This window comes from Zonotrichia albicollis, chromosome 22, assembly GCF_047830755.1.
Source record: "Zonotrichia albicollis isolate bZonAlb1 chromosome 22, bZonAlb1.hap1, whole genome shotgun sequence".
Lineage (NCBI taxonomy): Eukaryota > Metazoa > Chordata > Aves > Passeriformes > Passerellidae > Zonotrichia > Zonotrichia albicollis.
In genome coordinates, this window is record NC_133840.1 from 7801157 (window position 1) to 7827471 (window position 26315).

Here is a 26315-nt window from a genome sequence, read left to right on the forward strand (position 1 = left end):
CAGTTTGTGTGGGATGCAGTTTTTCTGGGATGCAGTTTGTGTGGGATGCAGTTTGTGTGGGATGCAGTTTGTGTGGGATGCAGTTTGTCCAGGATGCAGTTTGTGTGGGATGCAGTTTGTGTGGGATGCAGTTTGTGTGGATGCAGTTTGTCTGGGATGCAGTTTTTCTGGGATGCAGTTTTTCTGGGATGCAGTTTGTGTGGATGCAGTTTGTGTGGATGCAGTTTGTGTGGGATGCAGTTTGTATGGGATGCAGTTTGTGTGGGATGCAGTTTGTGTGGATGCAGTTTGTGTGGATGCAGTTTGTGTGGGATGCAGTTTGTGTGGGATGCAGTTTGTGTGGATGCAGTTTGTGTGGATGCAGTTTGTGTGGGATGCAGTTTGTGTGGATGCAGTTTGTGTGGATGCAGTTTGTGTGGATGCAGTTTGTGTGGGATGCAGTTTGTGTGGGATGCAGTTTGTGTGGATGCAGTTTGTCCGGGATGCAGTTTGTGTGGGATGCAGTTTGTGTGGGATGCAGTTTGTGTGGATGCAGTTTTTCTGGGATGCAGTTTGTGTGGGATGCAGTTTGTGTGGGATGCAGTTTGTGTGGATGCAGTTTGTGTGGATGCAGTTTGTGTGGGATGCAGTTTGTGTGGATGCAGTTTGTGTGGATGCAGTTTGTGTGGGATGCAGTTTGTGTGGGATGCAGTTTGTACAGGATGCAGTTTGTGTGGGATGCAGTTTGTGTGGGATGCAGTTTGTGTGGATGCAGTTTGTGTGGGATGCAGTTTGTACGGGATGCAGTTTGTGTGGATGCAGTTTGTGTGGGATGCAGTTTGTGTGGATGCAGTTTGTGTGGGATGCAGTTTGTGTGGATGCAGTTTGTGTGGATGCAGTTTGTGTGGGATGCAGTTTGTACAGGATGCAGTTTGTGTGGATGCAGTTTGTGTGGGATGCAGTTCAGTTTGTGTGGGTGCTCTCAGCAGGCTGCAGGAGGCACAAGGGTGATCTCTGGCAGAGGAGGAGGCAGCTCCAGGGAGAGCAGCCCAGGCTGAGGCTTGGGGAAACTCTTGGCTCTCTCTGGGCTGTGCTGCTCAGCTGGGTGTGAGCTCAGATGTGTCACTGTGCCTTTCCCTGTGTCCCTTTTCCCATGTTGAAACAGGAATTGATACTAACCTAAATGAGAAATACTTGGGACTTCCTGAGACAAAATCACTGTACAAAAGATGTTTCCATTTGCACAAGTTTTTGTTAAATACCCAATTTTGATATAATTTCCCACTATGACTATGCTCACTGTGGTGTGTTTAGCCACAGGAAATGTTTCCTTTTCTTCAATCCCAGTCTTTCCTTCAGAGTGGCAGTAAACTTTTGGTTCCTTGTTTTGCCTCACAACAGTAAAAACACAGGCCTGTCATATCACAGACAGTGGTTACTGTGAAATCAGACCTTCAATCAAAGGCTTTTATGTCTGCAGTATCAGAAGCTCAGCAGCCTTTATCAGCTGCCTAACATCTACAAATAAAATTTGAACGTGGAAAGTGATTAAAAGTGATTAAAATGGGTCTGCTTTACCAACAGAGAAATAAAAGCTGGCCTAAATAAGACAGACTCTCCACTAATAACAGCAACAACAATGTTCCTGTCTGGTTTTTATTTGGGATGCACATCTTATAATTAATCTTCCTTCTCCTAATTTCCCTTTCATCTGGGGCTCTTCCAAGCACTTCATGAGAACATAATAACCAAGCCCAACTGTATCTGTGACACACATGATTATTGTTATTATCTTCATTAGGCTAATGCAGACTCTGAAATCCTGCATGATCAAGTAACATGCCCAAGGTTAAATAGTGATGTAGTGTCAGGATTGAGAACAGAGCAGCCCTGTCTCCTAATTCAGGGTTGAATTCAGGTTTTGCTGTCACCTAGGAGTGTGCATCACTGTCCTGTTACCATGGCCCTGCTCATGGAGGTCCTGTGGCAGTGCAGAATCAAAACCCTTCCTGTGAAGGGTGTTTTAGCTCCAGAAACCACTGCAACTTGCACTTTGTGCTCTGAGGACTTCCTGGTCTCACTGCAGCCACATGCCCACAGCACTGAGTCCTTGCAGGTCTGGAGAAGCCCTCACTTCTAAAAAATAACCCATGCTTATTTTAGTGTCCCTGTTCTCATCTGAGTACACACTCTCATGCAGGTATAAGGTTTTATCCACAGATTTTTGCTATATCAGCCATGGACCTATTGTGGAACACAGTAAATTCTTTAGTAGATCATTTAAAGAAGTTAGACCGAGGCATTTAAATATCTCCTGTGATAACTCCAGAGTGGGTTTCTTTTCCCTCATAGTGCTGTGGGTAAGCTGTGGGTTCCTTTACAAGCTTTTGTGCCCTACACAGATCTTTGAATACCTGTGTGCTTTACTAATTACCTGTACAAAGGCACTTGCTTTGTCAGTGAGATTACTGTAAAGACACTTTGCTTAGAATAGCTAATGGACAGGTGGGCACCATACTCAGCTGTGACTGACACAGCTTGACCAGGACCCAGAATGAAATAAAAACACTCAGTGTGTGTCTGTGGGAGATAAATACTTGTGAGGAGTGTCACATTGCTTTGTGCTCAGGGAAAGGTGTTTTAATCTGAGGGAGATGTTGGAATGGGCAGTGACAGGAGGGCATTTCCACTCGTACATAAATTGAAATATGCCCATGGTTAGAGCTCTGCAGTGGCTGCTTTAAACACTTGTGACAGAAAGCTCAGGGTGGTTCCAGGACCCAAACATGGGCAGTGTGCAGGAATGTAGCCCCATTCGGCCTCGTCTGTGGGAAAAACATCTCCCTCATAGCATGTGAGGCTAAACCAGGGACTTTTGATTTATTTACATCATGCAGATAGTGGGATTCCTGCAGATCAGTGCACTTGTGGTGGGAGAGTTCCCAGCTCAATACCCAGATGGAGAGAAGGAAAAGGAGGAAGGGAATGTGTGTTGGATATGGGAAGCTGCTGTAGGGATGTGCCCTCCAGATCAGGGTGGGGGAGGGGACCCCAAAAGTCCTAATTATGGTGCTCTAGAGAGAAAAGAGGAGGATGAAAGGAAGCACTGAGTTATGGTGGCCCTGGAGCAGCTTTATCCTCCCTCCTTATCCTCCCTCTTATGAACACAGGCTGAGAGAGTTTGGCTTGTTCAGCCTGGAGAGGAGCAGGCTCAGGAGGGACCTTAGAGCCCCTTCCAGGGCCTGAAGGGGCTCCAGGAGAGCTGGAGAGGGACTGGGGACAGGGATGGAGTGCCAGGACAAGGGGGAATGGCTTCCCACTGCCATAGGGCAGGGATGGATGGGATATTGGGAAGGAATTCTCCCCTGTGAGGGTGTTGAGGCCCTGGCACAGGTGCCCAGAGCAGCTGTGGCTGCCCCTGGATCCCTGGCAGTGCCCAAGGCCAGTCTGGATGGGGTTTGGAGCAGCCTGGCACAGTGGAAGGTGTCCCTGGCCATGGCAGTGTTTTGGAACAAGATGAGCTTTAACATCCATTCCAACCTAAACCATTCCATGATTCTTTATGCAGGATGACAGATTCATAAACCTACCTGCCATGTTCAGCAGCAGTCTCAGGGGTGTTTAAAGCATGGGTCTAGGAGTAAAAGGCTATTCTGGATTACTAAAGCTGGGGTAAGTATTTTTAGCTGAGTCCAAAACCTTCTTTATCTGGAATTTTAAACAAGGTTTAGGTTGCTACTTGAAATAGTGGGCCCTTGGGTTCTTTTACAGAATTCCTTCCTGTTGTCTTAAAAAAGGATGGCAGCACCAAGTTTGTATCCCAATTTTATCCAGGTTTTAATCTGTGGATGAGATGCTATGGACAATTCCAGCTTTTCCTGCTTGTGCACTTAAAGCCTCATGAGATCTAGGTCACAGAGGGAGGTTTGTGTAGTAGACACTACCATTGCACAGCCACTTGTGAAAATCAGTGTGCAGGAGCACTGAAGGTGTGCTCTTACAGCCCTGGACTGGCATGAAGTCGATGGCAAGAGCTCTTTGCTAGCCCAGGACCGTGGCAGTGGATGTGTCACCCTTTGAGCAATGTGCCAGTCCTGCACTGCAGGAGCCTGCCTGGAATGTGCCTGGCATTCCCTGATGGGCTGCTTTGCTCCTGCTCTTCTGCAGATCCCTCTGCATCTGGCATCTCCCTTGCATTCCCTAAAACATCCTTTGTGGTAAAAAAGAATAGCAAGCTCCTTACAATTACATACAATATAGCAATGTGCCCTGGACAGCTTGTGATGTTCTGAAATAGCTGCAAGGCACTGCCAAACAGAGCGAAATGCAAATGAGAGATGAGATGCAGTCACTTGGAAGTATGTCCAATCTGGGTGCACATTTCTACAGATTTGATAGAAATCTTCTTAACTGGAGAAATTAGCTGTCATCTGCTGTAAATCATCAGTCACTAATTAGCCCAGTCCATTCAGTCTCCTGTGTCACAGAAATGTGCAGAGCTGTAGGAGAAAAGGAAGTGGGTAAAAAGTGCTGGAGTGTGGAACTGGAGAACATTGAGGATTTCTTCCTTTCACCTTCGCAACCTTGAAAGTTACATTTTTTATCTGAATTTTTTAGTTTAACAGTTTGAATTTAATTTTATTATTGTGAAATTAAATCAATGAGCTCCAGAGGCACAGCTGCTTGTACACAGAAGTGCACATAATAGCCCAGGCTTTTTGGTGGGATTTGTGTTCCCAATTTGCCTGAAAACCTAAAATCCAACAGGTGCTGTGTCAGAAGGTGTAACAGAGCAAGTTCTCATGGTCAGTGTGAGTGAGGTGGCAGCAAAGTGGTTGTGCTGGCATGGACTTGGGTTTAGAACTGTTAACCCCACGCCATGCACACTCTTAGTTGTCAGTTTAGTGCTGTTAAAATATTTGCATGTGCTTTGGCTGGTTCCAAGTGATTAATACACACCTATTTACTTGATAAGGTAGTATCAAGCATTCATTAGAATGTGGTAACATGCTTCAAATGTATTTGGTTAAAATATTTACTTTTATAAAAGTAAAGGCATCAAACTGATTTTGAGAATAAGAGCCAAATCATTATGTATTGTCTCTGGATCTCATAAATTCCTCTTTCCTTTCTTGATTTTATCTAGTCAGAAAACCATGAGGTTCCAACTGTGAAGTCTATAACCACATTCATACAAAGACAGCAAAAATCTCCAAAATCTCTCCAAAAAGGAGATTCTGTAGATACTTATTTTAATTTCCTTCCAATTTGTGGCTGATGCCAGTTTCCTGACTCATCGTCACCCCGGTATGGTGATAAGCCAAGTTTTCCAATAAGGAAAACAAGGGAGCAGTGAGTCACTGACTGAATTCATATGCACTTGATTTGCTCTATCATTATCCATACTGGTTTTCTTTATTTTAATTAGTTCATATACAAAGTCTCTGAGATATGTTTCACTGCATGAATTAGCTCAACTTGTTAGTCTTGTCTAAAGATTAGAAAGGCAGAAGACAAGTAGAGCTTCTGGTGGCAGGCCCAATTTTTTCTGCCACAGAGTCCATGAGGAGAATGTGAATTGGGGGAGTATCTGAATTTTCTCAGATTTGAATAATTGAAATAATAACATTATTTTTTGAGGCTCTCCTCTTTGATGTGAAAATCTGGTGAGGCTGCTGCTTAGATCTAAAATGTCCCAAGAGGAGTTTTTTTTCCTCTGGTAAAGATTGTGTTTCATTCTGTGTTTGCATGAGATAAAAACCCCCAGAAATTGGGTCTAAACTGAGTCCTGAGCTAGAGCTGCTGGGTGTGGGAGAAAGCATTGCCTGAAAGTTAATGGTTCCTATCCTTTCAGATGACTAATATAAACCTCAGCTACTACTTCAGTTTCTGTTGGTTTTTCAGATTTGCAAGAGCTTCTGATTTTTCCCATTCCACATAAAGGAACTGTTCCAAGTCTCAATGAATAAGTTTGGTTTTAAGTTCAGGTCTAGGTGCCAATTCATTTTAGTCTGTCCTTTGAGCCAAATCCTGTCACTTATCTCTAATTGAAGCCTTCCCTTGGCTTGTGGGAGCTGCCAGGCTGATTATTTAGGCAGGAGTCTGCAAGGAGATGAGGCAGGGGTGAGATGAGGGATCTCCTTGCAGGGAGCTGTGTCCCAGCTGGACAGGACAGGGAAGTGACACTGTGAGCTTCTCCTCACATCTGGCCCATGTCCTTTTTAACTCTTACTGCTGAGAGCTTTTGTTGAAATGGGTCATAAATGGAAAATGTTCCACGTTTTGGAAATGATTTAAGCTCTTTGTTTCATGCTGGCCAAGTATCCCATGTTCCCTATTTGACAAGGACATCCTCCCCAGCCATAGTCCTGGGAACAGACATACACTGTAATTAAGGAGATGAAGGATTTGATTAGGGTGTGGGTTTACCAATGAGGCACCCAGCATTTGGCAGCCATGGTTACATTCAAACTCCTATTTGTTTTGTTTTGGTTTTTTTTAAATCCCAACAAGACTGGCTGTCCTGTGCTGCCTTCCCCAGACGCCCTGACCCTGTGGTAATTATGCCTTGTGCTAATCGATTCTACACCTGATGAACTTTTTTATCTCCTCCCAGTCTTCCAGGCAATTTTGTGCTCAGACTTTGCATACCACATTACAGTGGAGCTTGAGCTGTGTTAGAGAAACCATCATTTATTACTGCCAGAGAAGAAGTTGCTTTTTTAATATACTTCTTCTCCATGTTCTTCATTAATCACATTCCTTATTTTATTTTTCCCTGATGCTTAATTACTTGTTACATGCTATGCAGGTAAGCCAGTAGTAGCCTTTGGGAATGAATGAATAAATGAATAGCTCAGATACTTCCCTGCTGATACTATAATAATGACAAAAATAGTGAATGGAAAAAGTGGGTGTGACAGGTGGTGTGAGTCTCTGAGGATAACACTGGTTTTGATTCAGAATAGCAATGTCACCTCAGACAGGCATTTCTGTTTCATTTCCCAGGCAGTAGTGTGTGCTTTGCAGAGCTCACAGCACCTGTCCTTCCAAAAACCCACTGCAAATGCTGCTTGGAGTGAGCAGCAATTCCTCTGCTGTGTCCTGACAGCCCAGCACCATCATCTCAGACCTCATCACCTTGTGCAGGTGTGGGAGGCTCTCAGTGCCTGTGAGGGCTGTGAACTCTCACACTTCTCTGGGGTTTTATTAGGAAATGGTTGGAGCTCTGTCAGGGGAGGTTTATGCTGGATATCAGGAGAACTTTCTTCCCCCAGAGGGTGCTGGCACTGCCCAGGCTCCCCAGGGAATGGGCACAGCCCTGAGGCTGCCAGAGCTCCAGGAGAGTTAGGACAGAGCTCCAGGGATGCCCAGGGTGGGATTGCTGGGTGTCTGTGCAGAGCCAGGAGCTGGGCTGGATGATCCCTGAGGGTTCCTTCCAGCTCAGGGTATTCTCTGATTCTATTCTGTGATTTTTAAGCAGCTGTTTCATGTCCTGTGAATGACATCAGGATCCTGGCTCACTCTGATCTTCAGCTCAAGCTGCTGTGATTGTCTCTTCCCAGCACTCTGTTCTATTGCTCAGGGAACCCCTTCCAAAGGACGCTGCTGTGGGTGTTGGCAGTTGCTTTTCTGTGCTTTCTAGGTCACAAGTTTCATGCATTCCAGTGTGAGCAGATCTTAGGAAACCCTTGTTTTGATTTGTCTAATTGCTGGGTTTGTTTTGTTTGTTTCTTTTTAATCCTGCAGCATTATTTCGAAACCAAAGACTGTTTCACCAGTGTGTATTGTCGTGTCATGCAACAGTGGAAACTAGTTTTGCAGAATGAAAGTTGGTGTTTATATCCTAAGGAAGCTCCTGTCAATGTTTTCAAGCCAGATGTCACCAGGCATTTATCAGTACTTGAAGAGCAGGCAGGGAATGCTTTCATGGCAATCCAAAGAAGGTAATACTGCATTTATATTCTAGACATGCTAGTTCTGGCAGCAGTGGGAATTTATCTTGAGGTACAAATATCAGTAGGGCTACCACGGTGGTTTTCTGCAGCTGAATATTTAAATAGGACTCAAATTGTGACGCTGGTGTTTAATAGCTGGTGGGTGGCTGAGCTGAGGCTCTCGTTTGAAGCTCAGGGATCAGTGTGTGAACTGCTGCTACACCTTGGGCTTGCAGAGAAGATACAATCACAGAGACTTCAGAATAAACTTCTCTCCACCTAATCTGTTCTCATGTCTCTAAAGAGACAGGTGTGTTGCACCACTCCTCTGCCTCCTTAATGCTTTATTTGAAGGAGGTTGAATATGGCTGCAGGCATGAGGAAGAGCCTGATGGGAGGAAGGTGGTTTGTGTCTTTAATGGATAGAAGGCCAGGGTTTGGCTGTCCCTCTGAGGAAGGTCCTGCAAGTACCAGGGACCACAGTCTGGGAAGAAAATGCCTTTGTAAGGAAGAGAGGTGGGCAGCAAGAGGGAATAGAACAAACAGTGTTGTCAGTACAGAGTCTGCACTGGCTGTCAGGGAGTTGAGAGTGTGAATCTGGGTTCCCTAAAGAGAGGTCCAGACCTGCAGTGGGGCAGGAGGGAGGGTGCTAGGGGCACACATCCTGTATCAAACCATGTGCTGGTTCCTTTCAACCACCATCCTTTTTCCTCATTAAAAAATACCTTTAAAAATGAACATGCTTTCTTAAGTAAGTAGTTATGTTGGCCAGGGTGTTGCAGCACACACACAGTATTTAAATAATGTGAGCTGCAAACCTGTTCCTTTACTTCTATAGCTCTGCACTCTGTGCACAGCCCAACTCTACTTTTTGCACCTGCCTTGGAAGCAGTTTGAAAGCAAATCATGATGTTTTGTTTTGGTGACTGGAAAATGGGGCTGTCCTAGGGAAGCTCTAATGTGTTTTTGCTTTGAAATTGTCATTTCACTGTGGTTTAGCTAAAGAACACTATTTCTGATCATGGCAATGTATACAGGCAGCAATATTTGGTGAAGAGCCCATGTAGAATCCTGCAGCTTTTGACTTCTTGTAGCTCAGATCAGAGACACAAAACCTATTTAGATCAGGGACACAAAACCTATTTAGGCAAGCAGCTTGCCTCATGCCTCATCTGGACCACCTACCTCCCTGTGTGAGGTGTGAACTGCTCACTTCCAGGAAAATTTGGCTTTCCCAAAGTATTTCCCCTAAAACAGAGATAACCTGGGCCATTAAATGTGGATTTGCATTCCAAAAGCACATCAGAATCAGGTCTTTTACAATCACTGATTGTGAAATGATCAGTAAATAAATCAGCAGTACCCTAGAAACCCTCTGACCCCCGTGAGTGATGAGGTCAGGCATGTCCCTCCCTATCTGTAGCACTCCATGACCTTTTATCCTCCAAATTGCTCCTCAAAGTCCTCTTCATGCCCAGTGCCCACAAAAGTCTGATAGCTGCCTTGGTGTCTGTAGGTTCTTAGACATTAGGCCTGGTAAAAGTGCCCTGGAGATGGCTGCAGTAACCAGGCTGTGCTCTTCTGTCTGGGCTCCCAGTAACTCCTGTCCCTGTGCCCATCTTGATCAGCACTGCTTGGCTGGGTGCTGCCTGTGTTGCATCTCATTGAGTTCCAAATCTACATCAGCATTAGCAGTGTCTGCTTCAGCTGCTGAGATGCTCTGGGAGATTGGCACCACGTTTCCTGTATGTTTGCTCAGCCCTGAAAATACACAACCTGCTTAAGAAATAAAAGGTGGGAGAGCACAAGGTGCTGTGTAATCACAGAGCCATCCCAAATGGCAGCAGCCCTCCAGAGAGGTTCTCAGGAAGGCTGGTGCCTGCTGCCTGCTCCTGGCTATTTTGAGATCCTCCTGGGTCATAGGTATGAGCTTTAATCCAAGGAAGACCTTGCCAGCCATGTGTGGTGTTTTCACCTCTTGGGTTGCATCAGGTGCTGTGAGACACAGCCCTGCAAGCAATGTGGTCATTGTCTGCAGTCTGGCTCCAGCTCTCTGCCTTCCCATCATCTAGAGCAGAAGGGAAAGTCAAAAGCTCTATCATTTTCCTGTATTCTCCCCTGGTCTATCATTGCCTAATTGTATCCCTAAATCTTATTAAATTCTGGGGTGAGTCATTGCCACGGTGAGGTGCAAACAGAGCTGAGTGAATTCAGGAGAGGAGGAGTGGCTGAGCAGGAAAACTCCCACAGCAGACAGCTACTATCACTTCACAGGTGTGTTGCATCATCTGCCCACTGTTGCCTCTAATTTAATGCTCTAAACCCAAATCAAAACACCTGCAGTCCAAAGAGAATATAAAATAACTTGGAGAAGGAAATCCATGCCATTTAGACATGCAGATCTCTCTTAATCCTCTGAGACCTTCCAAGGTCACACAGGACTTGTAATTGTGGTTCTGCATTGTCCTGTTGCATTGACTCTCCACAGAACCTACTTTCCACCACCAGGATGAAATTGTAGGATTAATCCAAGTGTCTGCATGTCTGTGTCCAAAATGTATTTAATTTGTGGCTACAGGAGTTCAAGCTTGTAAAACTCATTAAGGTCTGTAGGATGGCAAAACCCCTGTCCCTGGACAAATAATTTGTCACAAACTGGAAACTCTCCTCTGCTTTTTTATGTAGGTGCCATTATACTCCCCTCTTCTTTCTGTTCTGGTTTTTCATGCAAATCCACAAAAGTCTGTTTTCCATCACATCCCAGGCTCCTGCTTCTCATACTTTTAGAAGTTTAATGTGCCTCTTTGGCAATCTGTCATGGCAGGGATATATTGCTGAAGGTGGGAGAGCCACCTTTCAGGGTGCTGGGTGGATCTCCTGACATGTGAGTGCATTCCCTCATGGAATATATTCCAGCTAGGCCAGCCCCCTGTTCAGCTGCAAGCAATGAGTAGGATATTTCATTTCTGTGCAGCACAACTGAGTGATGATAGGAGAGCAGGGGAAAATATTGTCCTTGGCATTTCCTCTCTTCTTCCACATTGTTCTTGGGGATGTTGATGAGTTCAGTGTCCCTAAAATTGGGATTATAGTGCCCAGGAGTTGCTTTAACTTGTTGAGATTTGCCTGATGTGGCAGTCTGGGACCAGGCAGTACTGGAGCACAAAGTGTTCAGAGCTGGTTAAGATCAGTGAGGTTTCTAAGTTGGATGGCATGACAAATTTTATTTTTTTTTGTAGAAGGGTGGAACACCAAGGGGAGCAGGCAGGTAAGTCAGCTGCACTACTGAGGGGTTTGCTAGGCAAATGGAAATTTATTTTTGCTCATCAGCTGCTGCCTGGATAATGATATCTCAGTTGTTAATGGAGCAAACTAGGGAAGCACAGTCAAGAAATGCCAGGGCACTTTGTAAATGGAATTAAATCTGCCAGCCAAGAAAAAGCAAAGAAATTCCTACTACAAATTGAAATTGTAGCAGACAGCAATATTCCAAAGGAAAAGAAAGGCCAGGGGAACAGTGTGTCAGGATAGATGTAATCAGGCACTTAATCCTTCAGAAAAGTACAGAATCACAGAAGAATTAGGTCAGAAGTGACCTCTGGAGATCATCTAATCCAAGTCCCCTGCTAAAAGCAGGGTCAGCTAGAGCAGGTTGCACAGGAGTGTGTCCTGTTGGGTTTTGAATATCTCCAGGGATGGGGAGCCCACAACCTCTCTGAACGTCCAAGCTTGACCTCCCTGGCAGTAAAAATTCATTTCCTTGTTTTTAAATGGACTTTCCCAGGTTTCAGTTGTTGCCCTTTGCCTCTTTAACTGGGCACCAGTGAAGAGCCTGGCTCTGCATCTCCCCACTTTTATCAGCAATGACATACATTGGTTAGGTTCACACCCTCAGCCCTCCTGTTGGGGCTAAACACTCTGATGAGAGAATGGGGAAGTGGGAGCTGTTGCAGGAGGTTGAACTGCTGTTTCTGGGCAGATGATGAGACCTGAAGCCCACCTGAATGCTGTTCTGAGTAAATAGTGATACACAAATAGTACAGAATAGCTCAAACGAGCTTTCTTGCTTTTTCTTTCCTTCTCCCCATCTTCTTCTTTTCCTTTAGTGGCATTAATTTATGACTGTTCCCTTGGCATTGTCCCAGATGTTTTCTGGGAATGGTTATCTCTGGGTCTTTTGTCTCCCTGTGTTTGTCATTTAGTGTGATCTTGGCAGTCCCAAAAGCTGGGACATTTATGGTGAGTGATTCAGGTTGGTGTTCAGCTGATTTCTGTAACTTGCAGAGATGACAAGAATGACTTTGGATAAAGCCTTGGATCAGAATCTGAGCTGGAGGTGAACTTCTGTGGATGTTCAGTGTGGTTAGAGAATGGTTTTCTTCTTTTTAGAAAAGAAACTTGCATAACTCAGGTTTGGGGAAGACAGCAGTCAAAACAAGGAAGTCCCAGATCTAAAGAGAGCAACAGCCTCAATTCCAGACCCAGGAAGTCAGATGCTGGTTTTTTGGACCACTGACAAATATTCAGGTCTATGGATTTGCATCTGAGACCACAGGACCATGGAGAGCTTGGCAAACCTGTGTGCCCCCACATGAGCTATTGCAGCTCTGCTCTGGGTTTTCATCTTGGTTTGTTGGTTACAAAAACATGGCTGTCCCATACACCTGATGTTACCTGTGTGAAAGTGTTTGGTACAAAAATGTTAAATCTAGTTGAATGTGTAAATATTTCAAAACCTGCTAATTTTGCTTGTACCAGTTAATATATTGGGGTTAAAGGAAGACAGACTTGGTTTAGTTCTGCTTGTAGTTGCTTTAAATCTGAGCATCTGGTCACTTACCCACCTTTACTAAGGTATTTTAAATATATTTGTTATATTGGCTTTGAAAGTAGAAACTCTCCAGAACTTGTCAAATATGAAACCTTTCATCATTGCTATCAATCTGGCATATCTCCTCCCAGCAGAGATTTGTTAAAACTTGTCTTGGATTCAATCTGTCTTGTCAAACCATTAGAAGCACCTTAGGTGCAAAATCAGTTTCCCTGGATTTCTGTGAAATAACAGAAGTAAGAGGTCTGGATTATGAAAAATAAAACACACACAAAAAGAAAAGCCTGATCTTATTTAAGCAGAAAGAAAAGACCAGTTTCCATTCATGAGGATTTAATTTCCAGGCTCATTGTGTGACATTGCATCTGCCCACCTCTGCTTTTATTGCAGTAGCCCAAAATTACCGAGAGTGCATGTGTAGGGAAAAAAAAAAGTAAAACCTTTAGAAGTTATGTGTTTAAACTGGAATTTGAAGCTTTGCTGATGCATCACAAAAGGTTTGAGTTGAATGCTTGTCAAAGGCCGAAGGCACTGAGCATATTCCCTGTTTTCCTTGTAGGTGTGTTACTGGACATCCAGCAGCACTTTGGAGTCAAAGACAGCGGGGCTGGCTTGCTGCAGACAGGTAAGAAAGTGTTTCCTCTCCCACTGCTCTTTCTAACATTCCATTTGTCTGATGCCTACAGATTTCTTCATTCTGATGCATGGGCATATTGATTGTGAAATATGCTCTTAGAAAGGTGAATAAATACACTCCTACTGGGGAGCTAAATGAACATGAGGGGTTTTTTGGCCTTGATTTGCTGTTGGGCTGGAGGTTGGGTCTCAGAATGACTTGAGTGTAGAATAGGCCAATAATTATTTTATTTACAAGAACTAAATTCAAACAGGAGATGGTTCCTTCCCCTAGATCAGAAAACCAACACCAGGATCCTGTTCACTTATTTAGTTGGTAATAAGTGTGATGTATTTTGCCCTTCAAGTGCTTGACAGAGAATCTGCTGAATGGACAGTCCCTGGGAGCATGGTGTGGCATGAAAATGTAAAACCCACTGGGGCAAGAACCCGAGGATGAAAGCTGTAGGCAAGGCTAACATGAGAACTCATGGATTAACAACAGCCCTGGAATTCTGCTGCTAGCTTCCAGCATTTCTCTTGTTGTGTAAGGAAGGATTATTGCAATTCTGATGTCCTTTTAATGGAGCAGGCATTTTCATGTCTCAGACATCTTTAGGCAGAGCTGAACAAGCCCAGGAGAATCCCAGCTTCTGTGGCCTCTGTCCTGAGGGGTTTAGAGGGGGACACTGAGTCAGTCTCATGCACACACCACAGCACAGTTTGATCCTCTTGGAGAGTGGAAAGGAGTAGCAGGATTTGTAAGAAATGCAGGATTTTAAGAAAACAGTCTGCTTTGAAAAGCTCCTGCAGAAGTATTAATTAGAGTCACGGATTTGTGGTGCTGTAGCTGTCTTGTCACTGTCATCTGTGTGAGGGAGCCACGCTGGAACAATTATATCTCTGAAAAAGTGAGAATTCTGTTGGGTTTTGAAATAGTGTGCCAGCATGACATGTTTTCCTATGCTATCATGGTGGGTACCCAACACCTGTCAGGAGCTTGTCTGTAAAATTGTGGCCAACACTGAATTGTAGAAAATCATTCATTCTTTATGATCTCACTAAAGTTGAGATGGGTCTGGAGCTCCATCAATTGGTCTTTGATTTCAAATGATATGAACTGCAATATCCCCTCCTTTTTTTATTTCCTGCAGCCAGTGGCACAGCAGGGTCCTCATCTGTGCTTGCAGCTTCTAGGTAATGTTGTAATGCAAACAATTAATAACAATTTGTATTAAATGTTTTAAAAATGCTGTCCTTGTGGGACAGCAGAGCTCAGCTCATCTGATGTGAGCAGCATGTGTCCAGAACAGAAGGTTTCAGCTTTACAAGTGTCACTGATTATACAAAGCATCAATCAGTTATGCCCAAAATGGCACTGCCTGTCTGTCACACTCTTTTCTACAGCAATTATTTGTATTTATTTATTGTACTCAGGGGAACAGGTCCTCAGTGTATCATTAGACAAAAAGTGCTTTCAAGAAAATATTCTGGTGGAAAAGGACACTTGCCAAAGCATGTATTTAATCTTCATTCACTTCAGGGGATGAAATCCTTCTGAAGATTATTCATTGACAGCAAGTAAAAGCTAACTTCAGCAGGATATTCATTTGTTAATTGCAAGATATGTTATTTATTTCTCTGGCAAACACACAGGGCAGCTGAAAACAGCATCACTGGGATAGTGCAGGGTTTCTATTGAGTGTGTCAACTTTTCTAACAGGTAATTGTTGCTTTTAGGAAAGCAGTGTTTTCTCTTTGCTGATCTGAAAACTGAGGACTTGACTTTGCTTCGGCAATATAGATAATGATGTACTAATCACAGTGCTATCAGAGGAAAAGAGTGCTCAGAAAATAAAACCATTTCATGTAAATAAGGATGGGGCATGTAACTGAAGGCTTATCAAATCTACTCCTCCAGCTTACCAAGTTTCTGTGTTGGCAGGTGGCCCATGGCCCAGGTATCCTTAATCCTGCTTAAATTAAACATACTGCCCTAAACCACCACAAACATTGCTTCTAATCTTTTGTCTTTTTTCTAAACCAGACTCCTCAATGTTAAAGTCGGGGGAAATGGTGCAGTGTAGGAGAATTTGCCCAGGGTTGCAGAAGAAGCCTGGAGCAAAGCTGGGGCCAGGCCAGGTGTCTGCCCCTCCTCTGCCCTAACCCTGAACAGTTCCTCTGCCAGCAGACACACAAATATTGTTTGCTTCCCATGAGATGGTCCTGCTAACTCATGGAGTGATGTGAGACCAAAGACTGCTCATCCTGATTATGTCCCCTGAATAAAGAGTGGATTAGTCCTCACGTTGTTAATCCTGCATCTAAATCAGTCCTAAATTAATTTACAATGTTAATGAAGGGCAGCGAAATGTCTATATGCAGTTCATATCACTCATCAAAAAGGCAATAAAATAAACAACTTCAAAATTTTTTAAAGCCTTTTAACTGAGAAACAAGGTTGCACAAATTTTTAGGATTGAAATGGTTCTAAAAATCCAAACAGAAAGCAGGGAAAGAAATCCCCCAAGGATAATGTTTGACCCTGTGTTCATCCCACACCCAACTCTTGGCAGGCACAGCTGATCTGGTATCTCTCTGATCACTTCCCAACCAGTCCATGCTCTCAGCTTCTGATGCTGTCTGGAAAGCAAAGGTGACTTGTTCTTTAGGAATTGCAAGCACAAATGGAGTTTTTGTCTTCATTTATATTAATCCTGACATACAAGCTGCTCTTTAACCAAGAGAAAATATAAACTGGTTACAGAGACACTGTAATTCTCTGTACTGAAAAATCACAGGACAATCCAGCCTCATCCATAATGGAAAGAAGCAGACCATGGTCTGCTCCACAGCAAGCATCCTGTGACAGCAGAGGACACACTGACAGATGGAGCACAACTACTGCTTGCTCAGTAGCATTCTGGAGCAGCACACATAAAACTGGTGATCTGAGCTTCACTTATCTCCAAATGATGCTGTAACTGTGTGCTGATCTTCCCTTTTACAGCACTGCATATGCAGTTGTGTAAATATTGATTTAGTTGACCCTCCCACAGCTCTGTATCCAAGCCTTCCTGTGCATTTCAGTTCTCACTGGCTGCATTTCCCAGGCAGAGAAAGGATAAACCTGGCTGAACTCAGGAGGTGGTAGAGCATCTCTGTGCCTACCTGAGCTGCACAGCTGTAGCCAGCCAATACATTTATAAACCAAACCATACAAAAAGTCTTTTCTATGTGTGGAGTTAGGTAGGAGCAGCTACAGAACTACAGGCCACTAGGAACACAAAGACTAAGGAGGTGGACAACTGGATTTGTACTGCTTCAGCTGGATTTTAAACTGCTTTAAAATACTGTTATCCTTCCATATACACTATACCATGGCAGTAATGCCCCAGTGCTGTGCTCTGGTTTTCACTAGATTATTTTCTCTTCTTTCTACAATTTTTGTGCTTTATTGCTCTGTCTGCTCTCTCTGCCCTTGAATTTATTTTGCTTTTGTGTCTCTTGCCAGAGTCTCTGTAGCACACAAGAGCTCTAATAATAGCAGTGGTTGGCTCATGTTAGAGTTTGTTGTCCAAAGATCTCAGGATGTTTTATATCAGGAGGGCTTATAAGGCTGGGCCTTATACATGGGGAGACCAAGAAAGCCAAATGGGAAAAATTACCTGCCCAAAGTAGCACAGCAGAGCCAGGATGAGAACTACAGTCCAGTTCCTGAACATGCAGCATTAGTGTTATGAATTATTTAATTAATGAATATATGAATTAATGAATATATAATAATTAATTAATGAATAATTAATATTCAGACACAGAGATTTGGTCCTTGTTACTGGGCTCCTGAATCCTCCAGCTCAGGGACTTCTGCAGGTGGAAACTGAGAGGTATCAAATGGAGGTTATTGCAATGATTCCATGGAAATGCAGAAAGGGGAAAGTCTGTTTTAGGAATAGCATAGAGATGTCATTAGAGGAAACCCTGGCAGGCAGGAGTGTGCAGTGTGAGGTCACAAGCCAGGAAATGGAAGGAGGTGAGAGGTCAGCAAGGACTCATGAAAGGTGAATAATCACAGATAACTGGAGCTCTGAAGAAACTTATCTTTCCTCATGTGCAGAGGGATGGGCATTCCCCCAATGCCCTTCAGCCCCTGATTTCCCAGAAAGCCAACCAATGCCAGGTACTTTTTCATAAATCTTGTTGTGAGCTCACTTTTCCTGTAAGGGTCAGTTCCAGCTACAATCTCTGTTCATTTGAAAAGTGGAACTTTTATCTACCTGTGTTGCCCTACTTCTTGAGCTGACAGAGAGTAACATTTCAGGAGGTTACAACCTCACAAATACACAATCAGCTCTCTTGTGCTGTGATTGTTCCCACCAAGCTATAAACACATGCAGTGAGAATGGGTCTTGACACAGTGGATGCAGCACAATGGTGGGATAAATCAGACTTGATGAAATTCAGTTCCCTTTGACTCCCATCTTCTTGTCATTGGCTTATGGTGGCAGCTGTACCTCTCTAACATTTTTATTTATTCCATGCAGAAACCACATTCTCCAGGTGCTACTCCTGAATATGTGTATTTTACATGAGTTGCAGGTGCTGCTTATTTCTTTTCTACCATCTGCTTCTCCCTAAGTGGACACTTTCTCCTCAGCTGTGCTCTGCAGAACTGGACTCCATCTTCACATTTTGCTTCCTACTCCACCATTTAACTCTTCTTGCTAGAACAGAGAAAACCATCATCTAAACCCTTCTGTTTTCTATTTCAAATTCATGGGCTTTCCTTTTGGGTGAATGTCTTTCTGCACCTGAGCACTTCCCAAGGAGGTGGTTCCTTAGGTACCAGGAGGTGAGATAGAATGCTTATAGAATACTTTGTGCTTGCTCTTCTTCTGACTGCAAATGGTTTGGTCCACCATGTCCTACCCACTGCCTTCTTCCCTGCTTCCAACAACACTGTTGTTGTTGAATTCTTAAATCCAGGTTACTTCTTGGGCAGTCTGGTGCTCGAAGTTGCAGGACAAGGTGGAACTCTCTTTCTGCCAGTAGATCCTGCAAGCCCTTTCAACAATGAGCAAAACCTTTCTCCCCATTTCCCCCTCCATCCCTGACTTTGTGTCCTTTTCTCTGACATTTTTCCACCTCCTGTAGGATTCTGCTGATGTAGGGATTAAGCAAGGTCAGTTTAAGCAATGAAAAGGAGAAAGCAGGGCACTTTCAATATGCCTTGATTAATGTTGTGACAAGGGTTGGTCTTATTTTACTGGAGTGAGTTGGCAAAGTCCAGAGCTTGATAATTTCCCATCTACATCATTTGCAAGTTCAGTCTTTTTCTCCTGTGTGCTAGAAGAGTCTGATTTCCTGAGAAGTCATGGCATTTTGAGGGTCTGATTCAGGAAAGCACTTAAACCTATTTGGAAATGCCTCTGCAATCAAGGAGGAGAGTGTTGTCCTGAATCAGTGAGCAGGCTGGAGGCAAACGTGTTTGTGCCCTGGCCCAGTGCCCAAGCACCAGGGACTGAACTATAAAAATGCCATTTACAGCCTGTGTTCTCACTGGACTGCCCTGGATTGCCAAGTAAATCTTCTTTGGGGGGATGAAATGGTCAGGGTGGGAAGGGAAGGTGTCCTTGCTTCCTGCTGAGAGGAGGGAAGTGCTCCAGCTGCTCTTGTGTTTTGTCTTTCTGCTGTTTGTGTCAGCACGTGAGTGCAGGTCACTAGAACAAGGAAAATCTCCAGACTGCCTCATCTTCATTAATATCTTCACATTAATATCTTCACTTTATGATAATGCATGGACAGTAGCACAAGATAACAATTCATTCCCCCATCCTGTCTTTCTGCTTTGCACAAGCAAAGTTTGTCCTCACCATTGGCCTTTCAGGTACTTGGGCTGGGTGTTGTAAGGGAAACTTGCACTTTTGCTGCCTGTGGCACATCTGTTCCATGAGTAGAAATTGGCCTATTTTCCCTCAGGCTGTAGTTCAGACACCTCTGGCTAAGGTTGTCTTCGCTTCTGCAATTTATTATAATAATGAGGGGAAAGATTTCCCACAGATTTTAGAGAAGTAGTTATTATTCCACCCAGAGTCCCACATCTTTTAACACAGCCTGTCCATCCCCCCACGTATGTTCCTCAGCCCTCAGAATTTCATTCAAGCACTGTAGAGTGGAAGACAGGATTTTTGTTGGTATTGTGTAATACTTTCAAACAACATTTTCCAACTGTACCAGCAGTGCAGTCTCATGTAACTGGTATCTACACTTTTTGTGCACAAATAGTTCAGAAGGGCTGGTCTGGCTCCTTTGACTTTTTTCATTACCACAGTAGCTGTAATTATGAAAGAGGGAGATGAACATTTACATTATCAGTTATTATGTATTTTATGGCTACCAGTGGCTGGAAGGAAAGCATGGACTTACATTCAAAAACCTTATAAGTAGGTTACTTTTTTTCCTCCCCTTCTTCAGTGGCACTAAAAGCTTTTGGTAGTAAGTGGAAAAGCTGCTTATCTTTAATTCTTGCTTTCACTCTGCTTATAAATTTAATTTTCAAGTGTGGTGACCAGGGGAGTGTTTGTGTGTGGCCTCAGTATGGTATCAGTTGCTGTTGATACATCTTGGCCCCAATGTAAAGGTAAATGTTAGCTCAGAAGAGAAAGGTTTTTTTGCCTTGACATTAAGTGAAGTTGAATCAGGTCTATTAACTGAGAGTGAGAAAACAGACCTAATTTTTATAGTACATTTTATATATTTATAGTACATTTAATATATTTAAAATGCTTAATCCCAGGGGAGCCTGAAGTGCTTTCTCTGAAAAGATTTATTTTAGGGTTGTTTTGGTTTTGTCTTGTCTCCCACACCTGGAGAACTCTCAGTTTTTTTAGAGCACAGAGCTGCAGTTCTGCAGGTGAGTTAGTGAGAATGAGAACAGCAGGGAGAGATCGGGTGATGAAGAGGTCAGGCTTGGTCTGTGCCCACTGGGAGATGCCCAGGGTGATACAGTACTGTGGGATTTGAGAGAGATCACTTGGATAACCCAAACAGTCTTGGCAGAGTGTGAATGACTCTGGAGCACTGAAGGTGCTGTTTGGGAATGAAGAGAACTGAGGTTCCTGTAGCACAGCAGCCATCCAGGGCTGTGTTTGCAGGATGGGAATGTTGGGGTCCTGAACCAGTCCATGCATTGTTTTGCTTCTCCAATGTCCTATCTGGAGTTCCAGGTGACTTTTCCTCCAAACCAGTGCTGCTCAAACCTTTTGGGCTGCGTACCAGACCACTCTGCATCCTTACAATCAAATTTGTGTAGTGATTTATCACTATAAAAGTAGCATTGCTACTGGAAGTGGCATTGGTCTGGCTGGAAAGAACCTGCTGTTATGTTGTGGGCCACAACCATGGCAGAAGCAAGAACGGGTCAGCAGGGCTGCAGTGGTTCCCATATAACGACCCAAATGCACCTGAGGAGCAGTGACTCATTCACAGGCACTTGTACCTGGCTTTGCAAATGAATTCCAGGGCATCACTTATGTAAAAAGTGAGCATTCCTCGTGGTATTGGGTAGTGTTAGCAGCCTGCAGAACTAGATTCCAATTAACACAAGTAAGCCTGACTTGCATGAATGGTGTATTGTTGTATCAATCTCCCCTTGCCCTCAGTACATGCACATATTTGGGGATGTTTCCTGTATGCTGATGTAAGGTTATAGAGCAAAGACCCATTTTCTCTTTAATTTATGTGGGGAACCTAGTTTTGGAGAGAAAATATTACTGATCATAATGCATTACTCACCCTAATTCACTGTACATGTACAGTTATGTAAATGTAGATAAACATTTTTTGCTAAAACTCTCTTCAGTTGTTTTCAAGGTAGTCAAATGACTGTGGAAGGCTCAGGTTTTTAAATCACAGGTGAAAAACAATTCTTTGATGGGATGAGTAGTAGAAGGAGGGGTTCACACAAATTCTTGTGGTCTTTGCTGCTGCAAGCAGGGAAGTGGTTTGGTTTTCAGTGGAAAGGACATTTCTAGAGGAAGTTCAGTTCTGATGTCTTTTATTGCCCCACTCAGTTATACATTAGGTTATTAGCAATTAAACATTTGAACAGTTTTAACCATTTGCTCCTTCCAAACTTTTCATCCACTACTGCTTACAGAAGAATTACTTTACATATTCTCCTACTGCATCATTCCCCTTGTTCTTTGTAGGTGAGCTGAGTTGGAGATGAGGCACCTCTAATTTATTTCCTTGTGGGACAGTGGAGTTGAAGTGAGAACATTAACAGTAATACAACTTTCCTGCAAAGAGTTTTCCTAAAGAACTAAGGACTACAAAACTAGGACTACAGAACTAAGAACTACAAAAACTTGCTTATTTGGAGCTACACTAACTTTAAATGGATGGTTACAATAAATTACTATTGGGGTGGACTTGGAGGTGAATTAGGGAGGCAGTACAGGTAAAACAGTTTGAGCTTTAATTGATTTCTTTATTGTAATTTCTATGAATTTACAATTCATAGGATCACAGAGAGTTCTGAGTTGGCAGGGACCCACAAGGATCATGAAGTCCAACTCCTGCACAGAGACCCCAACAATCCCACCCTGTGTCTGAGATCATTGCAGTGACAGTGGTGGCCAAGTGCTCTCCCCTCTGTGTCATTTGCCTGCTTCCTTCTTTGGATCATCAGTTTGTGGAGCCAGGATGATCCCCTGCCAGCCTCTGATAAACTGACCCCCCCTGTTAAAAGTGACCTTGCTAAGAGTTACACAGTGACATTTTCAGCAGAGGATTTGTCTGTCTGGGGTTGGGTTGGGTTTGTTTTGTTTTCCTTGAAGGATGTTTGAAATATGTCCTGAATTCTTTGTTTTTAATTCTGCCTTCTTCACAATTACTGTGTTTTTCCTTGGCTCTGCCTCACCCAGGGATGTGAGTGGTCCTGGTCATCTCAGCAATTGATGGGATCAGTTGTCAGCACTGTGTTTGTGTCATCAGCATCCTATGGTTTTGTCCAACCTACCTGGAGTACAAATAACAATAAAATTCTTGTAGTGCCCTTGGCCACACCTCTTGAGCACTAGAAATCATTGACAAAGTCTGACAAAGAAAGGAATTGTTTCATGAGAGCCTTTGTGATAGAATGAGTCATGTTAAGAAAGATGGGTGAGTTAAAGAATAACTTTACCACCAATTAAAAAAAGGAAAGAAAAGAAAAAGAAAAAAAAGTCTTTACTGAGTTCTATTCAATTTAACCATATGGTCTTTTTTGAAAAGCAGCCTTCCATTTTCCAGGTGTAGTTTGGGATATGTAAATGCTTAACTTACTAATTGTGCCTGCAAATCAAAGTGAAGTGGCACTAATTCCACCTGAAAAATTGCTCCCAGGGTAAATTAAAAGCTCAAAATTAGTGATTGAGCTAAGAATCTTTTAAAAGCCTGATACTAAAAATAGATATTACTTCAGAAGAGCTGATGTAAACAGTTATTACAGTGAGAACCGTGCAATATTTCACTAGGTAAATTCATCTCCTTTATCTATGTTCTTGAAAGTAAAACTACAGAACAGGAGCATGAAAATGTCTCATGATTTTTGCTGGTTTAGTTCTCACCATCTCCTGCTTTATTTTTAAATTGGCATCTCCCACCATCACATTGGAGCACCAGTGAGGTACCACTGCTGTAACAGCTCAGGGAGCTGAGACTGCCTCAGCTCTATGGCTTAGTCATGGGGGCCTGGAAAGAGGCTCTGTCTCTAAGAGTTATTGGGTTGTAATTCTTAGAAAATCCTTATAAAAATGTAGGTGGATTCATTTACCCACCCAGAGCCTTCAGTGACTTCCAGCTTTTGGCTGATGTAGCAGCCCTGCTGCCTGCCAACTGCTTTGAAACCCATGGATGTGATAATGGGGAAAATTATTAGCAAGTGTGACAGCAAATATGTCACATTGAGGGGGAGGGTGGCAAAACAAAGAGAAAATATTAAAAGAAAGTATCTCTAGGGGAAAAAACCCCAAAAACATGAAGAGAGCAATCATTTTCCTCAAAAGCAAATTGTCCAAAGTTGTCCTTGTTCTCATAGGGGATGTTTCATGGCAGAAGAGGTATAATATAGGATATTATACAATGGATATTGAATTTTATAATATAGGATATTTCACAATGGATATTGAAAGTTCCCCAGTGAGATATTCCTACCAGCTGCTAATGTTACACCTTCCAGAGACTCAGTATGACACACCTAGCAGAGAAAATATTTGTATTGTATATAAAAGATGTGTTAAATTGTCTCATTTGTACTCACTGAACTTATTATTTCTAGATTCATAATCCAGAAACTGGTTTCTTGTCTAGCCAGCAGGCAGATAAACTCTGGGCAGCACCATGCCAAGTTTTCCCCCAAGGTTCATTTCCAGCTGAACAGGGCTGTGAGAGCAGAGCTCAGCTGGTGCCTCAGGGCATTTCTGTCTCCTGGGAGGGGAGTGGAGCAGGCACTGAACACAAACCAGCACCAGATGGGCCCCTGGTCACTCCTCAGGCCCACCTTCTGCATTTTTAGACCTAATTGAAATGGGCTTCTTTAATACCTTGACAATCCCTGCATTTAGCCAATGTTGCCTTTCCTTCTCTCCATTAATGTAATTGATGGTGCATGAAGGAATTGCATTTGCAAACCTTGCGCATTGCAGTGATTGTTTCTGGGGGGTTTTTCCCAGAGGTGCTTGTTCTCCCAGAAAGATACTGGTCCAAAGAAATTTAAACTGAGGGATTATTTAAAACAGAGTCCAGTCACACTCTTTTAAACAGGCTGTTCACACTGTGATTAACCCTGGAGTCTTCTACAGATATCATGTTCTTTTATCCACAGGAGCAAGTTCAGTTGCAAAGCTCACTCCTGGAACTGCAGCTCAGCTTGGCATTAGAATATTTTTCCAAGTCAGGAATGACACATGGGTGATAATCTTAGCAATAACAACTGTAAAACAGAGATTCTGTGAGACACACAGAGATTCATTCTCCAGTGTAGCTGTGATCCTTTTCCAAACCGTGGCAAGTTAAACACTGGTATATGCCAGTATTTCAACAATTTCCATAAACTAATTTGTCCCTTTTTGAAGGCCCCCCAGCCACTGTGAAACACTTGCTCTTTGTCTAAATTGTCATTTATAACAGCAAGAGGCAGGAGTTTCTCTAAATACTGCAGACAACATTGACTTGGCAAATAATTCTGCACAGCACCTACAGTGTGTGAGAGGCTTCCCTGCACCCTGGGGTGGCTCTCCACTGTGGGGTGAAGGCTGCTGTCACTGTAGGAGTTTATTTGTGCCCTGCTGGTTGTTCAGCTCTTGTCCTAGTCCTCAATATACAGTTGCAAATGGCAGTCAATGATGATGTTTCTTTGCATTTATTTTGTGATACAAAAGCTTTTTGAAATGTTACTGGCATCTGGAATAATAGAGGGATCAGCCCATGGAACTGCTGATGGACGTCGTGTGGCATTGGATAGGAATCAGAAAATATTTGTGGTCCCTGAGCTGTTCTCAGACCACTGGTGCTTGAATGAGGGTGAGCCTCTCTCTAAAGCTTGCTGGACATAAAAAACTGTGGGAGATGAGGGTATTGTGGATGTCCTAAGGTCATCTTCAAAATGCCTCTGGCTCGCTTGTGGATCTTGTTACTTGGGGTTTGGTGGTTGTCTGGAAAGCCTGTAGTATTTCAAAATAAATATGTCTTTAATTATATATCTATATCTAGATAGATGAATCAGTAGATAGTTTTATATATCTATACCTGTGTTGTAGTTTAGGTGCCAGACTCTCAGAGGAGAATAGGCTGAGTTACCTGGTGTGCGTTAACACAGGAGAAAGCAGCTTGACAACTGCTGAGGGGCTGGAGCTTTGTTTTCTGCCAAAAGTAGGTCTTGCTGTCTGGTGGCTCAGACTCCTCTCTGCCCCTCACAGTGCTGCTAATCACACTGGGAAATGGTTCAGCACTTCATTACCTGTCTCTTGCAGCTGCTGGTGACTGTTTGTGTCCGAGCACACGGTTTCTGTGGCTGGGTGAGTTTAATGATGGGTAACAAACGAGAATCAGATCAGGGCTCAGGGTAAATGAGAGCAAATGGTTCCTTCCTTGCCTTGTAGAGGATTTGGGATTCATAATGAAACCAGACAGTGAGCACATTTACACACAAACCACACTTTGGGCCAGCATGTCTGGTCCAGAGCAGCTAGCCCTGGCCCTTGCTGCACTCTCACATAAACCCTCCACTTCCTTCTCACAGGAGAAGTTTCAAAAATCATTATTTCTATTTTGCTTGTCCTCAAAAATAAGAGGGGGGTAATGTAAAATCACATAACAAAATGAAAGTCCTGAAAAGGATGTGGGGTGTATGTTCTTCTGAGGGGTCAGTTTGCTGGAAAGCATTCCAAAAACTTCTCAAGGAAGGGTGGAAATGAGTATCACGAGGAATATTGTCAGGACTTGAGCTTGAAAGATCAGATCTGTGTGTGGATAACCCATTATAATTCTTGGGAGTGCTGAAGGCAGGCTCTGAGTGGTTCAGCTGCCTGTGCAGGAATTCTGTGTACTTTCCTCGGAAGGATCTGATTGCTGTCCCTGCCTCAGACAGGATGCAAGGCTACATGGTTTTCTGATCTGTTGTCATTGTTCTTGTGTTCTTATGAAGTGCTCTCCTGAGGTTAAATGAAAGATATCTTACTGGGGGACTTATTTATTCACTGGCAATGCCTCAGGCAGAAAGGTGGACAGGCTGCTGGGGAGAAACTGTGAGATTCCACTGTGAGATGATTTTTTTTTTCTCTTTCTGTGTTGGTGCTTTGAATTGAAACCCACTCAGCACTGCAGAAATTTCCCCTGTAAAGTCAGTGTGGTTTTGGGCCAGTCCCTAATGGGTGGTAGCTTATATAGAAAGCTGTCATTGAACAAGGTAC

General features: G+C 43.4%; 1 protein-coding gene across 3 annotated transcripts in view; it reads left to right on the forward strand.

Moving 5' to 3' along the window:
• The window catches only part of LOC102065484 (sphingosine-1-phosphate transporter SPNS2), a 137132-nt gene that overhangs the window by 24055 nt on the left and 86762 nt on the right, over positions 1–26315 (forward strand). For all 3 annotated transcript variants that reach the window (XR_001333201.3, XR_001333200.3, XM_005494186.4), the window contains exon 2: positions 13307–13372. Coding sequence is in view for 1 of the 3 variants with exons in the window: in XM_005494186.4 (XP_005494243.1) it covers positions 13307–13372 (66 nt within the window). In the remaining 2 variants the exon portion in view is untranslated. The remainder of the gene's footprint in view (positions 1–13306; positions 13373–26315) is intronic.